A 17,033-nucleotide genomic window follows, 5' to 3' on the forward strand; every position below is an offset into this window, starting at 1 on the left:
GGGGGCTGTGAGGTCACTGCAGCACAAACAGGCCGCACAATAAAATGTACTTACTGTAAGGCAGAGGTAGGAAGCAAGGATGGATGGGAAATTACCAGCCACAGAACAAACGCTGACCAACTTAGACTGCAGCTGGTAAAAACTTGTTACACTCTGAAGCTGACTGGACACATTCAACACTGTTCCAGGGGAAATGAGGACCTTGTGGCCGCTCCCAGCTCATCAAGATCTTTTCAGACATGTTTGATTTGTTGATAAGAACCAGGCATGGCCACGCCTAAAGATAAGCTGAGGGACTTTAACCTTCATCTTTTTGATACTTTGTTTTCCTTCATTGGATCCCAGCTGCAACATTTCAATTGGTCAGACCGGCTGTCAATCAATCGATGGCACTTGGTAGCCTGTCATGGACACAGATTACATCACCATGTGCACCAGATTTAGCTTTAAATTTGTACTCGAGAGAAAAATTAAAGATATAAAAAGGTTGTGATAAAAAGGAATTCATAAATGTTTAAATACTATATGTCAGCAAGTCTGCTTAACAAAGCTTGAACTTTAAAAATTTGCAGCCCGCCTCCTGCTTGAGTTTGATTTGTTAAGCATTCAGCTTTTTCTCTCGCCTCCTCCTGTTTGAGATTATTAGACACATTTATCAAGTCTGAATTTTTAATAGACATCCAAGTAACGATTAAAAGAGAAATCAGGATATTTTGAGCATGAATTAAGGTTAAATTAGGGCTGCAACTATTTTCTTAATTAATCAATTGTTTTTGTGATAAAATAAATAGAAAATATTGAATCCCAGTTCCTCATAGTTCAAGGTGATATTAAGTCTAATATGACATAAATGATATAACAAGCGATAAGCGAATAATTTATTATAAAAATGAGATCATCTTTTCGTTGATTGGCTAATTGATTAGTTGACTAATTGTCACGGCTTGCCGAAAAGTTTCAAATAGTGTCGCTGGCTCTTATTTTCCTCACCTGAACCAGGCTTTTAATGGAGACGTGACTTTATTTCTTTTTTCCATTATTTTGTGAGTATATTATTTAAAAGGCTATGCTGGTATACTGATGGGTTTCATCTAAACCTTCCATTTTCATTTATTAATTTTTTAATTAAGAAGTTATAGCATAAGGCATGGACTGAAACCACATAATATGTTGTATATGTTGTTAGTTTGTTTTTAAAAGAGCTGAGATCAAGATAAGCACTGCTGCGGTTTCTCATTATGCTGGCCTGACCTATAAACCGGTCTAACTGGACTCTTTATCATAATTGTACAGTTTTAGAGTGAGCTCTTCTGGTAAATGTTTTCAGGAATTGTTTAGAGTATGATGTCTGATCTCTGCCCAGCCACATCAAGTTCACAGTTTCCTGAAAGGACAAAAGGCATTTATACCAAACTAGACGTTTAGTCTGAGCTGCCCTTTGCCAGGCCAGGTTTGGACTGTCTCGTAGCATGACCTGCTGTAGAGCTCAGATGGGGAACTTTCCACCAGACTAAAGGCACTACAAGCTGAAAACAGAACAGTGGATGACCAATTCCAACAGATTTCTTTAAAGCAGCTACAATCGATACTTGATACTGGAAATTATGAGCTAAGTCTGCAGCTCCCCTCGGCTTTAGAGAGCTTTATGGTGAGTTTCAGCTCATTGTTTGGCTGTCTGGTTCACACATTCTCTGTGTTGGTTCACTCTCATGGCATCATTTAGGGCCAGCAGGCAGCTGTTTTTTTAGTGAAAAAGCTCTAAAAACCAACTATACACTACCTTTTCTGCACCAAACAGCAGACAGACACAGAAAGGAATAAGCCAAATGGGAAAAACAACTCTGTAGTGCTACTACAGGTTTAAAACCAAAGTTCAGGTAGATACTGCTGGACTTTACCGGGTCACTTTGTTGATTTTATGACTATCTTCCTGAAACTGTTGCATGATGTTTTAGCACAGAGGGCAGCAGAGAGACTTAATGAGCGAGACAGAAAATAAGAGAAACAGGGGAACAACGTGGTTTCACAGAGTTGGACATATCTCAGTACATGTTACATAACTAGAACATTATGTCTCAATGTATGTAGACCTGCTCCGTGTGTGTGTGTGTTATTGGAGGGCTGCAGTGGGACAGACGGACACAGTCTGCAAAGATCCTGGCTAAGATGTAAGGGAGGCACGGGGGAGTGTTCGTGGGAGGGAGAGGGGAGGAAAAGGGTATAGAGTTTCCTGTTCACCCCCCCTCTCCCAGAAAGGTCAGAAAGGTCAGCAGTGAGCCGCCCAAACCACCTCAAAGAATCCCAGTATACAGGAAGTGCAAACCCTGTCTCTCTAGAGATTTATTTCATAAAAGAAACAGCCATTGAGGAATGCTTTCCTCTCTCTCCCTCTCTCTCTCACACACACACAAACACAAAGAGTGAGTATGCCTATTAACACTCCTGATCCCCTTCACCCCTCCCCATCTCGAACACTCTCTCTCGACATTCGACCTCCTCTGTCATGTCTTATCGCAACACGCGCACACACACTGCATCTCTCACACACTCTCACACACACACTGCATCTCTCACACACTGCATCTCTCACACACACACTGCATCTCTCACACACACACACACCACGGGTGGAGGAGCTAACACTTGGAGGGTTAAGTGGGTGAGTGCCCGTTTTATTGCCCATTACGACCATGGATCCATTAAAAAACCCTGCACTGTTGCTCACTGGATGCTAATGGCTAAATGCTAATAAAGAAAGAGGTGGACGGCAATGAAACGAAGCAGCGGGCATGCTGGGGGTGACACCCCTGCACCACACAGACGCACATAGACGAGTGTGTCGTCTCACTCAAGATGGAATCTATTATTCCTTTGTTTCCCTGCAGCTTCTGGGGGGAACTGAGCCCGGCTAAGAGGGAGGGAGGGAGGGAGGGAGAGAGAGAGTGTGTGCGAGAGAGAGAGAGAGAGAGAGAGAGAGAGAGAGAGAGAGAGAGAGAGAGAGAGAGAGAGAGAGAGAGAGAGAGAGAGAGAGAGAGAGAGAGAGAGAGAGAGAGAGAGAGAGAGAGAGAGACAGAGAGAGAGACAGAGAGACTAGAGAGATTCAAGGTAGACAGCTAAATGCTAGGGGCAAACTCTGTGTGTGTGTGTGTGTGTGTGTGTGTGTGTGTGTGTGTGTGTGAGTCAGAGGGAGAGAGAAAGACAACAGTTAGAGGAAAAAGCAACAAGGAGAGTGATGGAGACACAACGGCAAAGAGAGGCAGAGGAAGCAGTTTGTGTGTGTGTGTGTGTGTGTGTGTGTGTGTGTGTGTGTGAGCCAGAATCATTAAGGCAGAGACTGAAATCAGACAGCCCCACAGCCAGACTGTAGTGTAGTGTGTGTGAGCGCACAAGTATAAAAGAGAGACAGAGGAGAGGAAATTGAGGACAGAGAGTAAAGGAAAGAGAGAGAGAGGAAAAAAAGAGATTGGAAAGGCGATTAAAAAAAAATAAGAGAGGAGAGAAAGCAAGAAAGACAACCTCCCACACACACTTCAGACAGGTTTCAGGTCTACTGTCAAACCCAGTTTATTGTAATAATTTTTTGCCTATTTCAAACTTGTTTTTACAATCATCATGCGAAGTTTAAAAACTGCCAATGAACACATGGACAAGGAGCCATATTTCCTACATGTCCCAGTGGCCAACTGCAGTAGTGCAATAAAAACATCCCCATATAGAGCCAGTAGAAAAATACACCTATAAAACTATTAAAAAGGACTCTTCTAAGGTTAAACATGGTAATTCATATTTTGTATTACATCTATTACATGTCTTTTGTCCTTTTGCATTTATTTTGATAGCTATACTGACAGGAAATGCAGGGGAGGGTTGGTCCCTTTGTGGTTATGTGGTATTTTAAGCCATGATTCAACATTTGCAAAATTTTCCCACAGCCTAGAAAAAGGCTATTTTTCTTTCATGAAACAATCCAGTGAAAGAGACATTACCGTACTCTTTACACTTGTTTTTAAAAGGCATCTTGGGTAGTTGGATCAAACATCAAACAAGTGGAACAAACATCAAAGTCAGAGGGATCTGCCTGACAAATACAGATGTGAACAGAACAGAACGTATGTTGATGATGTTGATTGATTACTGCTGATGTTGTTCTGATGTTTACATTCTTGACCTGTAATATTAAATGTTCTTGAATAAAATGTATTAAAATAGTTCAGGTCACCAAAATGCATTTTATAACCAAGTGTAAACAGGTTTTACATGCAGTGGGTTGTGGAAGCAAAGAATAAAAAGAGAAATGTGACACTGCAGTCAATCAGTTTTGTGATTTTTAAGTCTGCAGTTGCACTTGTTGCTTTACAACAACCGACCTTGAAATCTTTCTGACAAGAGCAGATGGTGTGAGAAGCAATTAAAACAAACACCAGACCATCGTCACTTGTCACAATGACGCTAAAAGATGACAAACAAACGGAGAGAAGAGGTGGGAGGACAAGAAGCATCATCCTCTGCAGCAGGAATCCACAGAGAGCTTTTAAGGAAATATCAGCTTCAAGTTTTGCTTTAATTAGAAGGCGCTGTGAAACAACTCGACAGCGATTACAGCAAAGTCTCAATCTAACCAAGGTCTGTGTCGTGGATTATGGAGCTGTGACCTACATAGCGAATTCTGACGCCTCTGATCCTCAATATGGTGGGAAAGTAACTGTAAATGTATGTGTAAATATGTAAAAAAAAAAATTAAAAAAAAAAGGGACCAGATCTGTTTTGATCATGTCTGCAAGTGCACACATTTTGCTTCAATAATGGTGCACCCTCCCACAATAGCTGAAAAAAAGTTTTTTTGTCACCTCAACATCAACAAGTTTTCACTATGCAAATCATCCGTTTCCAGTGACGCAAAACATTTGTTTACATGAGGAGAAAAGGAGAAAAGGACAAAACTCACAGGAAAAGCTAAGTTTTAAAAATACCTGCATACATGCTATCAAGGCCTATAACAACTGATCAATCTGGACTTACTGTCGGAACTTATTTTGAGGCGCTGGTGAGAAATGCATTATAACATCAATGTGCATTTTATGTTACATTGAAAATGGCACCAGAGAAAATCAGAGTGAACTTCAACAAGTCAAAGCTGCTCCTTTGGGAGCTGCAGGAGGTTAAATGTCAAATCTGACATAGCTCAGAGTCGGGTGTGTGTGTCAGTGTGTGTGCGTGTCTGCATTGTGTTTATATTGTGTGTCTGTCTGACACTCTGCTATGTGGAGTGGAGTCTGGTTACACTCCAGCAAAGGGAACACCTCACTGCCCTGTCTGTCAACATGTTTCTATGAGTTAGTGTGTGTATGTGTGTGTGTGTGTGTGTGTGTGTGTGTGTGTGTGTGTGTGTGTGTGTGTGTGTGTGTGTGATGCACTAAGACCTTCTAAGGCTGCAAGAGTGAGAAGGAAAGAGAAAGTGCAGAATTAAAAGATAGAAAAAGAGGGAAAGAAAAGAAATGTGAGAGTGAATGAATAAGGCGAGCAACAAACGAGGTCCAGAGTGAAAAGGTAAGGCTGAAAAGTATGAGAGTAAGAAGCAGAGAGAGATGCCAAGAGGCTGCATGCTTTCCTCTCTTTCACCCCATTACTCATCCCCACTCTCCCTCTCTTAACTCTCCTTTCTCCCCTCTCTCTACCTCACTCCTTTTGACCATCTCTTCTGTTTTTGTCACTGTGAATCCAATGAAAATTTGAGGTTAAGATGCATTGAGGAACAGATCCACCACATGGTGTTTCCTGCATATGCACATATTGTATTTTTAAGTGCAAACATGAAGAAAAACAAGAAAAAAGTGAGAAGGATTGTATATAATGTTCCTAACTTTTTATTTTACTTTTGTTTAAATTTTTGATACTTTTTGTACTTTTAAATTGTTTTTTGCTTTTTTATATTTCTAGTTTATACTGCTGTTTACTATGTATTGATATTTTGCTATCCACTTTGCTGCTGTCAGTCTAGAAATTTCCCTGTTATCAAATCAAATCAAATCAATTTTGCACAAATCATCCATGGAATTGACAGAGGGTGGTATTATAATAATAATAATAATAATAATAATAACAAAACTCACAAATGTAGTGGTTTCAGGGGGAGAGGTAATATGTTCACAACTGAAGTATCTGGTAACAATTGCAGGTCGTGATGAAAAAGACAGTACAGTAAATGTCTTTTAACAAAAAAAGCAAAGAAATACATCATCAAGCTCTTCAACTCCCTAAAGAAAAATATTTTTGCATATTTGAGCTTTACATTTTGTTTTCATTTTTGAGATTTCATTCATACTGGCAATTACTTGCTGGGTCTTGCACAGGCATTGACACAAATTTTGCTAATTATATTTGTTTACAACTATTATTTAATTTAACAATTTATGCCCAGGACTCCCTCTGGGCTGGCAGCCAAATGTCTTTAACAGTGACCCAGCATGGGATCATGCTTTTTGCTCTCCATCATTAATTAAAGTGACAACTCCCCCACCAAATAAGAAAATATGCATTTTTCCCTCTTACCTGTTGTGCGATTTATTAATCCAGATTGTTTGGGTGTGAAGTGCTGAATGTTAAGAGATCTCGGCTGTCGAGGTGTCTGCCTTCTCTTGCATATAATGGAATTAGATTGCACTTTGCTCGAGGTGCTCAAAGTGACATCTCGTTCTATAATAATGAAGAGAATGCAGACATTTCTAAAGCTGACATCTCCAACACTCAGCAACTCAATTCACAACAACCTAGACTGATAAATGACACTAGAGGTAAGAGAAGAAATATGCATGTATTTTGGGGTGAATTGTCCCTTTAATGCAGTACCACTTAATATAGCGTGTTTTCAAACGTTGCATAACCAACTGCATTATCACCTGGCCAAACTCAACAGGCACACAGTGAAGCTGGCAGCGACCGCATGCTGCAAAGAAGGCGCCAGTGTCGCAGGTCAAAAACACACTCCACTGTGTATGTGTGACACATCACATCCTCGTACTTGACTCTTTTTAAATTCTCCTTCATCTTCTTTTCTAAGCGTCTCTTCCTCTCAAGTGTTGAACTTGGCAGCAGTCCCAACACACATACACACAACTTATGCTGCCTTCACCACCCTCTGTGCACTGCACATGTCTTGATGCCTCACTTGACTAATGGAGATCAGCTCTCTCCCTCTCTCTCTCCCTCTCTTTCAGCCGCTTCACTGGCTTATTATGGAACCAGGGGCCTCATGTATCAACGCTACGTACACACAAAAACATTGCGTGCACCGTTTTTCCCGCACACGGCAAAAGTATGAAAAGTGAACTTGCCGTGAGAACGTGTGGTGGCACCGCAAACTTTTGTTTGGCAGAAAGTACTGTCTTTTATGCTCTATTTAAAATGTGTTTCATATCTCAACTCAAACTACACACAACTGGCATTGTGTTTACAGTTTACAGCTCTCGGACAATGGAGGAAAATGCCATTTTCCACCCTCAATAACCCTCTCTAAATATGAGGGAATAGACTTTTTTTTCATCGATTATCATATTTTAGATTTCACCTGTGTACTGAAGCTTACTTGTGCAATGATAGTATGTTGAAGTCTGTATGTTTTTTAAGATTGTATATTTTCTTAAGTCTATATATTCTGATATTTCCCTCCAGGGATCAATAAAGTATTTCTGATTCTGATTATGAGGAGCATTCATTTTTCACAATTAACCTGCCTTAATCACTGTGTCAAAGTCCTGATCACCAACTGTTTCCCCTTTAGTTTAACATGGAGATGTTAACGCTGCAGTTGCACAGCGATCCATGACGCGCAGATCCCTCTCCCCAGAGAAAAAACGTGTGTTGGAAATCCTTTCAGAATAAGTCAGGTGTTTAATTGGGACAACAAGTTAGGTGTGGCTTATAAACTGATGCGTAAAAATGATTTTGGCACACATTACGCATTGGCTGCTCTATCGGCTCTGAGTTACATTAAAAAAGGTGGCGTTTAGACGGAGAGTGTGTTTAGGGACCCTTCTGCCATGGTGCAGGTCTCTGATCCGGCTGCGTTAACAGCCACAGTGACACCTTGTTGCTGATCCCAGAGCTCAGGCACCAAAAAGCTAATTTTTCCTGCCCCAAACCTCATCCCCAAATCCACCTCGCAAGCAGTGGCAGTAAGTTGATTTGCCATTGTTTTGTCGATAATCAGCGGGCATGCAGGAGATATTGCATAGACATTTGCATGTCCTCTGCGTATTCATTTTCGGGAGGAGCCGGGGCGTGGTTGGTGGCTCGTGCATGTGCTCTCAGTTCCACGCTGGTTGGGATGTATCAAGGAAAGGTGCAGAACCTGGCGTAGGAACAGCTTGATACATGTGAAGGTGAGTTTGCGTACGTACTTTTTTTGTTTTCGGAGTACGCCCTCTTTCAGTATGAAAGCTACGCACTCTTTGATACATGAGGCCCCAGAACTTTTCAGCTCCACAAGTACAGAGAAGAAGAAGATAAGTAGGCCTGTCACGATAATTACTATAATGACTTATTGTTCGATATATAAAAATGGACAAGATAGTTTTTGTGGACTAATTATTGTTTACATGCGTGTTTGTTTACATTAGCCATCAACATTTTGTAGTGCGGACGCTAGCCAGCTGAAGCATAGTGAGTGTGTTACTCGAAGTTAAGCGTCCTGACGGCTGCACAACTCAAAGTCTGGTGGAATAAATGGAATTGGTGCCAAAGCCAGTGTGGGAACATTTCGGATTTCACTGCTCATCTCAGCAGCTGCACAACAACTGGGGCCACTGTTGCTAACTGTGCACAGTGTCCGCCTCTGATCGTAAAACAACCAGCATGCTAACTGTACACAAAGTGTCCGCCACTGATCGTACACAACCAGCATGCTAACTGTACACAAAGTGTCCGCCACTGATCGTAAACAACCAGCATGCTAACTGTACACAAAGTGTCTGCCACTGATCGTAAACAACCAGCATGCTAACTGTACACAAAGTGTCCGCCACTGATCATAAACAACCAGCATGCTAACTGTACACAAAGTGTCCGCCGCTGATCGTAAATTAACCGGCATCACTAACTGTGCACAGAGTGTCAGGTGCTTGTTGTAAACAAATGGAGGTCGCTAAGTGAACACATACTGCCGCAGCACATACACACTGTACTGCTACAGAGCTAAATGTGCAGCTTATTAGCACTGTGCTACTGCACAGCACTGACTGCCCTGCCTCTTAAAGGAGCCACGCCTCTCTTATAGTGGACGCATTATAACGCAGACTTTTTGTGCTTTTTTAGTAATACTGCAAATGTTTGACAGACTGTTTAAATATTACTTATAATAAATAATAATATAATATTCATCTTAGTGCAATTTCTGTTAACAGAGCCCAAGAGTCTATTTTATTTGTTTTGATTGTAGTTTGTTCATGTATGTTTTATTTATCTAGGATGTTTTAATATTTATTTTACACATTTTTAAAGATTTAATAGATTTCAAAATTCACTGCTGTGGAAAAGGATGTACTCAACGATACTATCGTTTATCGGAATAGTTTCTTCCGTTCTTAAAAATGTGTTATCATGACAAGAGGCAGTGGAGTGGGAAAGATGCTCATGCAGGAAATTGTGTTTAGGGAGATCTGATAGAAATGCAGTGTGATGAAACACACATCAGTATACAGTACCTCACACGCTGTTTTAGCAGCTTGCCTTTATAATTAACAGCTACTAAAATACACAATGTTTGCAGATACTTCCAGGTGTTGTTGTGCACGAAAACAAGTTTCAACAAAAATAGACTTTCACCAAACAATCACGACAAGCCTGTTAGTAAAATATATGGTCCATAATTCACTGAACAAACGATGCTGCACATAGTTTTGGGTTTGACAGTGCATTGTTTAGCTTTCAGGAAAAATGTTATGTTTAGATATAAAGTTAGAATAGTCATCTTTAGATTAAAATAGAGATGGTTGGGGTGGTTCCCTCAGGAAAGACTTAGATCTGTGACAATAACTTCTCACACACACACACACACACACACACACACACACACACACACACCAGTGTAAACACTTTACCTTGATGTCAAAGTTGCAGTCGAAACGCTTGATGAGGACAATGAAGGCGCCTGTCAGGTTGTCCCTCGGAGGGGGCTCGATGGGCTCGCACGCATTTTCTGGTCGTGCTCCAATCAGGAAGCCCTGTGGGGTGACATCATCAAACATGACATGGTGAGGGAAAATAAGATATGGAAAGCACTATCTAGTCCGAAAAAATAAAATCAATGATGCACCAATAATGAACTTCATTATACAACTAAAATAAGGCATTTGGTCTTTTGTTGACAAAAAAAAGGCCTAGAAATTATGAGTGAGTGACACAGTCTGTGCAATAAAAATACAGATCAGAAATAATTAGAGCCAGGACTGTAACGCGTTAAGATTAATTAATTACACAAAAAATAACGCGTTAAAAAAAAATTGACGCATTTTAATCACACTTATTTTTGCACCGCGTAACGTTTCTATCGTAACTATTTGAATTATTTAATGAATCGTTATTTTTCATGCCCAAGTGGCAGAAAGTGCTGTTTTCAGCCTCACAAATATGGAGATTTTCTGTTATCCCTGTTTTATATAATTTTCAAATGAACAGCTTTTGTTTTTTTACTGACAAAACACGACTTTTAGAGACAGTCACCTTGAGAATTTGGCTTACTCTTTTCACAATTTTCTAACGTTTACAGACCGAACGATTAATCAAGAAATAACCTGCAGATTAAGTGTAGTCACAAACTGAAAATCATTTTCAAAATCACAGTTCATCACAATGAATAGCTATATCAGAAGCAATCAGCACTGAGGAATACAATTTGTTTTGGGTTTCTGAAAACCATTTGTGAGCAAAACTGTTTTGTCAAATTTTAGAGACCAGCAACACGACACAGCTACATCTCAGGATGCAACGTGAGCTCCCTTTACCAAAGTATGAGCGCCATTTCTGTTCAACCCTTCTGCTGCTCCCAGATTAACAACATCAATCACAACCACAGATAAAAAACTTGAAGAAAAAAAAACGAGATGCTGAGAGGCTGCAGCCCCAGATGTAACACTGGCAAATCAAACATAAATGTAACATGGTAATGCATGTAAAATGAATGCATAATACAGTGGAATGAAGAATATTACTGACAGTTTGTCTATGCTCCGTATGTGTTTGTGTGTCAATAAAGAGATGCGTGGGTTTTTTTACTCTAATAGCTTTTAAGATAGCTGGTGTTTTCACTTTGTCAGGGTCTCAGTTTGCCCTGAAAAACTCTGGCCCTTGTGTTTCCCATCTCTCCTTCTCCCCCTGCAGCTTCCTGTCTCAGTCCCATTTCAAACGACAGCTTTTGAAGTGACTGATGAGACGGCGATAGTGAGAAGAGAGAAAGAGAGAGAGAGAGAGAGAGAGGGAGGGAGAGGGAGAGGGAGAGGGAGAGGGAGGGTTATGCAGTGAGGCTGACAGAGTGATAAAGGGATGAGAACAAAGGCGGAAAAACACAGAAAGATACAAATATGGAGGCAAGGGGAATCAGAGAGCCACTGAAATGAAGACAAAAGAGGGAAAAAAACAAATGGAGGGAGACAAAAATAGAAAGGTGAAGACAAAAAGAAGGGGACGGTGAGGAAATAGAAGAACCAGCGCAGATAAATGGAGAAAAGATGATGAAAGGAAAATACACAAGAGATAAGAAGGGAGGAACCTGATATGGTATACATTTCTGAACCTGTGCTGCTCTTATGCAAGTGTAACTAACACAAGTGTGTGTGTGTGTGTGTGTGTGTGTGTGTGTGAGAGAGGGAGGGTGGTAGACAGGAAGTGTGGACTGCTGTGGGACTCTGGGACTCTGCCAGCCACTTCAGCTCTCTCTTTCTCTCTCTCTCTCTCTTAAAGCCAACACTTAAAAAAAATAACAGCCCATATATCGAGGAGAGTCAGCACTTTCTTACACACATATATATACACAAGTCCAGGGTCTGCTAACAGCAAACTGATTCTCGATGACTGCATCCTACCGGCTGCCACACTGACACAACTCCTGAACAGCAGCTGAGCCACATATGGAAAATGATCGTTGTGACACATCACATTTGCTAACAAACCGATCCACGCTGTACAACAGAACGGGCAAATCTGCAGAGTGACTGCCTCGTCTGGTTGAAGCTCAACATAAATAAGACCCGACATTTCAAAGGTCAAATTCGGGGATCAGGGAATTCTGTGAAATCATCCCACTGGGCGGGGCAACGTGCGAGGAATCACCCATCTCCTTCACCGCCGTCACCTCTGGGTGCCTCCTCCAGTGCAGCCCTGCTTTGCTGCTGAATGACATCACTGTGCCACTGCCTCACATTCCTGCTCCTGACTTTGAAAGCAGAAGCAAGAGCGCCCTCTGTTGGGTAGAAAAAAAACACCTAAAATAAGAACCCAAGAGCTGCAGAGAGGAGGGGATGGTGAAAAACAGGAAATAACTGGGGAAGGAGGGGAAATCCTGAAAACGTAGAGTGAAATGAGATGAAGATATAATGCCATCTGTCCACTGTATCACACAAAAATCACATGAGGCTATCATCCTGTAGTAACGCCTTTACTGTGATAGGGTCTGTTGACTGCATATGCCAAGCCAAATTCATGAATTGAGTATGATTGGAAACCAACATTACTTGGAAAGATTCTTCTGCACTCACTGTACCAGGGAAATAAAGCCACAGTGGAAAAAAGGAAAATACCATGAGCCACTTCCAAGAGAAGGCTTGTATTGTAACAAAACCAAGCTATACTGGACAAAAAATACAAATGCAACAGTTTTTGCTCTCATAAACTTAAAGCTTGGAGTTAATCAGTTAATCTCTTTAAACTAATATCTACATATGAATGCAGAATATTTAGACAATAGGACAAAACGTTAGCATAAGAAGCCTTTGGGTTTTAGTTTGTAGTCTAAGTAATATTGACCAATGACTTGGCTGTGGTTGTTTGGTCCAAAAGGCCAAAGGTATTTTTCTAAATGTAATATCAGAATCAGATGTTGGAGCTTTTGATTCGCTTTTTAAAAAATAAACAGTAGTGCAAAAGTCTTCAGCAGGTGTGAAAAAATGGCTTGAATAATTGATGCTAGTTTGAAGGCATATGGTGCTCACACCAAATATTGACTTGATGTAGACTTCTGTTCACTCACAGAAGAAAAATTTGTTAATTGATAAAAATAAACTATTAACATTTCTTTTTTGAAAGCATTCTTATTTTACAGCATTTTTTCACACCTGCCTAAGATTTTTGCACAGTACTCTATATATGCATTCATACGCAGAAAAAAAGTGCAGCTGTAGATATCGTCTCTCAACTCCAACTCCATTCTTGCTTCCCAAGTTGCTAATCAGACTGAAAACGACGGCCAGCACACAAAAGAGGAAGCCTTAACCTGGACATCCGTTATCCATATATCAGCTGGCTACACCATTGTCCCCAGAGACTAAATCATCATCAGACTTGATGGTTTTCCAAATTCGGCTGTCAGTATAAAGCTTTATGTTGAAAAGAATACAACTGACATTCACACTCAAATACAAGTGTAGAATATGATTGTGAGTGAAGCTGCAAATATCCTAACATAATACAGTGTATGAAAAAAGCTGTGAGGGATTTTCTATTATTGCAGAATTCAAGAGGGAGGGAGAGGGGGGATTTCTCTGGTGGACTATTCCAAATTACTGCACGGTGATCGCATTTAATCCCCTCACTAACAATCTCACTATAGGGCTTGTTTGCAGATTGAGTTCAGGTAGGGAGAAACAGAGGACTTAATAACTGGCTCTAGCCTGACTGGGGCTTCCTGTAAAGAGATTAAAGCTTTATTCATCGATGTTTAGATTCACCTGCCTTCACCTTGTGCATGACCACAACAGGAAGCAGGTGAAGCTACATATCTTGCTTTCACTTTTGCACACAGAGCTTCTCATCATTGCATTTTATAGTCTTCAATCACATGATTCGCCACATTGATCACCAGGGTCTTGTGGCTTTGACCCACGACCTTCTTATTGAAACCATTACTGCGCTCAACCGGAATAGGAACGCCAGTGGAATGGGGCTGCTGCAGTCCAAATATGAAAAAATGCTGGTTTGTTTCTGGGTCACATTCTAGACTGGCTGAGAAAATGTGAGTGGGGAAAGTGATCAAGATCAAATCTCTCTCAACAGAGAGAACAACACAATGACTTGTTTAATCGCTGTATATGTACAGTGAGTCATTGACAGGACACTGACAGGAACTATCTGCTGGAAAACATCCATGATTAGTTCATTACCATACATTTACCAGAAACAGGCGCAATACAAATGACTCATGCAGGTGCATTAAGAAACCCCATTAGCGCATCATCTCCATAACAAACCACTGATGAAACGGAGAAAAAACCCTCATGGCTTTCAGAGTCAACATCTCTTGACACAGCAGATGCGAGGGTGTTTGAGCAGACTACTGTCTTGATTTTTATATAAACCAAAGGATGAACAATGTTTGTTAGGGGTGTGACGATACTCCCAGCTCACGAGACGAGATGAGACACTATATTGGGTTCACGAGAACGAGACGAGACGAGATTTTAAGAAAACTACAATGACAAAATATATGACTGGACCAACAGACTTTTATTTAACCGAGTTGCACATGCATTTTGAAATGTTTTATTATAACTCTTTACATGCATGATGTAAGCATGAGCTTTTAATAAACTTCCACAAATTGAAACTAAAACAAAAATGTATAAATGTTAAAATAAAATAAATACAAAAATAAAATCCCCTAGAGGGATTAATGAGACTCCGGAGGTGACGTATGATTTTCTATCGTCTCGTAATCGCTTAGGGACAGTTTCGACCGTGATCACATAAGCATACAACTGCACAACATCAGCAGCTGATCAAAACAAAGCAGCATGGCTATCATAAACAAAGCGATCTTGAATTAACTGGCATCGCTAACTGTGCACAGAGTGTTCGTTGCTTGTTGTAAACAAACAGAGATCAATAAGTGAACACCTCCTGCAGTAGCAGCACGTACACACTGTACTGCTACAGAGCTAACTGTAAGCCATTTGCAGACTCCGGCTCTGCAGCTGGGAGAGACTGCTGCAGGAGGACTATGCCGCTACGATTCATTTTACTCTTCTTAACGAGCCGCCGGGCCCTGCGACTTCATTCTGGTTGCTTACTGCTTCTCCTCCTTTTCTTCTTTTCATTTTACAGACTCATTTTACTGGCCCCATAAGTTTGGATAACTCACAAATCTCGCGAGACAGATTTTTAACGCGATGAGAAATATCGTCGAGTTTACACCCCTAATGTTTGTTATTTGGGCAAAACAAAGGTGGTTCTTTACATGGAGTTTAGGGACCGTCACAGGTCTTACACAGGATTTCTTAGTTTAAATTCAATATATTTGAGCATGGCAGTCAATTCTTTTTTATTTTTTATCCCACGATTTTGTAACCCATTTATTTATCACCCAGTTTTTCCTATCATGATCCTGGGCGCCACCTCGTCCCTCTGGGACGAGAGCCCTGGACTGGCCACATGCTGGCCTTCGAGACATGTGGAGTTAGCAGACCACTTCTTGTCACTTGACAGGGGCGTAGGACGTAGCGCGTTATTCCCACCAGCGCCCCGACCGACCAGAGCACGATAGCAACCAGGATCAATGCATGTTTTTTTTTTTTGTTTTTTTTTTAGAGAAAAAACATGCAATGTTTTAGAGAGAACATGCAAACTCCACACACAAAGAAACCGACCAGCGCTACGGACACCGGAGACATGGAGGTGAGGATACGCCTCCAACTCCCACAGCGTCCTGGCGGGAATCGAACCCAGGACCTTCTAGCTGTGAGGTGAGAGCGCTACCAACTGCGCCACCGTGCCCCCAGCAGTCAATTCTTGATGTTGGGAACAGAATATGTTCATAAACTTTTGGCAGCTTTTATTGTCTTTCAAAGCTTTCATTTTCAGAGTTAGGTCATGTGATGCCACCTGAGCTAGAGATAAGAAAAGCTTGGAAGTCAACCTTTGAGTTGAGATTATTTTGTTAAAATGTAACAAAAGGCAACCTGAAATTAGCCCTTCCCTCGCAATCACACATTCGGGCAATTTAGGTGTCCTCAGTACACCTCATGCCTAGCTTACACCACACGACTTCAGCCTTGAGTGGCGACTCGCAGACAGTCTTTAGAACTTCCTGACTAACTAATGTCAACGGAAACATCAGCAAGCACGTCTACAAGGAGATGATGGAGTCGGTAGTTCGATCTCTGACATGTCGGAGTATCCTTGGGCAAGGTACTGAACCCCAAATTGCTCCCGATGCTGTGAAGAATGAATAGATTACTTATGGTAGCAGGTGGCGCCATGTCTTGGTCACAAGTGTATGAATATGATTAGGTGTTAAATCTCTTTGAGTGTTCGCTACAACTTGAAAAGTGCTTTAAAACTGCAGTTCATTTTACTTGTGATTTGTCAGTAACACCAACGCCTGCAGGGCACATGTTATCACATCGTTTCCCGTTTCATTTCTTGCATTTTTTGACAAAACATAGTTTGGAGACCAAACAATTTACCCACCAAAACTTAGTTATGAACAGAACAAGGTTAACATAGTTTTGGATTTTTCATTAGATTTAATTTTAATTTCGTTGTCATTTTTGGTTTTCAAATTCAGTTAGCTTTAATTCGTTTTTAATGTGAGTTTGCCTGTTTAAAATAGTTTTTATTTTTTGGAAAATGCTTAGTTGTAGTTTAGTTTTTATTAGTTTTAGTGTTTGTTTTTTGTAATGGGGTATTTGTTGGGTACGAGATTCAAAAAAGTCACAATAAATGTTTCCTTTATTTCCTTTGTCTGATCCATCTCAGCCCCAAAAAGTTTATAAAGTCATAAAACCAGATAGATGAAATAGATTTCATATCAACCAAAAAGGTTTATGTAT

General features: G+C 40.8%; 1 protein-coding gene across 1 annotated transcript in view; it reads right to left on the minus strand.

The window, feature by feature from the left end:
• rnf13 (ring finger protein 13) overlaps window positions 1–17,033 on the minus strand; it is a 60,500-nt gene that overhangs the window by 30,309 nt on the left and 13,158 nt on the right. The window contains exon 4 of the mRNA XM_059340808.1: window positions 10,095–10,217. Within this exon, the coding sequence (XP_059196791.1) occupies window positions 10,095–10,217 (123 nt within the window). The remainder of the gene's footprint in view (window positions 1–10,094; window positions 10,218–17,033) is intronic.

Source organism: Centropristis striata, chromosome 9, assembly GCF_030273125.1.
Source record: "Centropristis striata isolate RG_2023a ecotype Rhode Island chromosome 9, C.striata_1.0, whole genome shotgun sequence".
NCBI lineage: Eukaryota > Metazoa > Chordata > Actinopteri > Perciformes > Serranidae > Centropristis > Centropristis striata.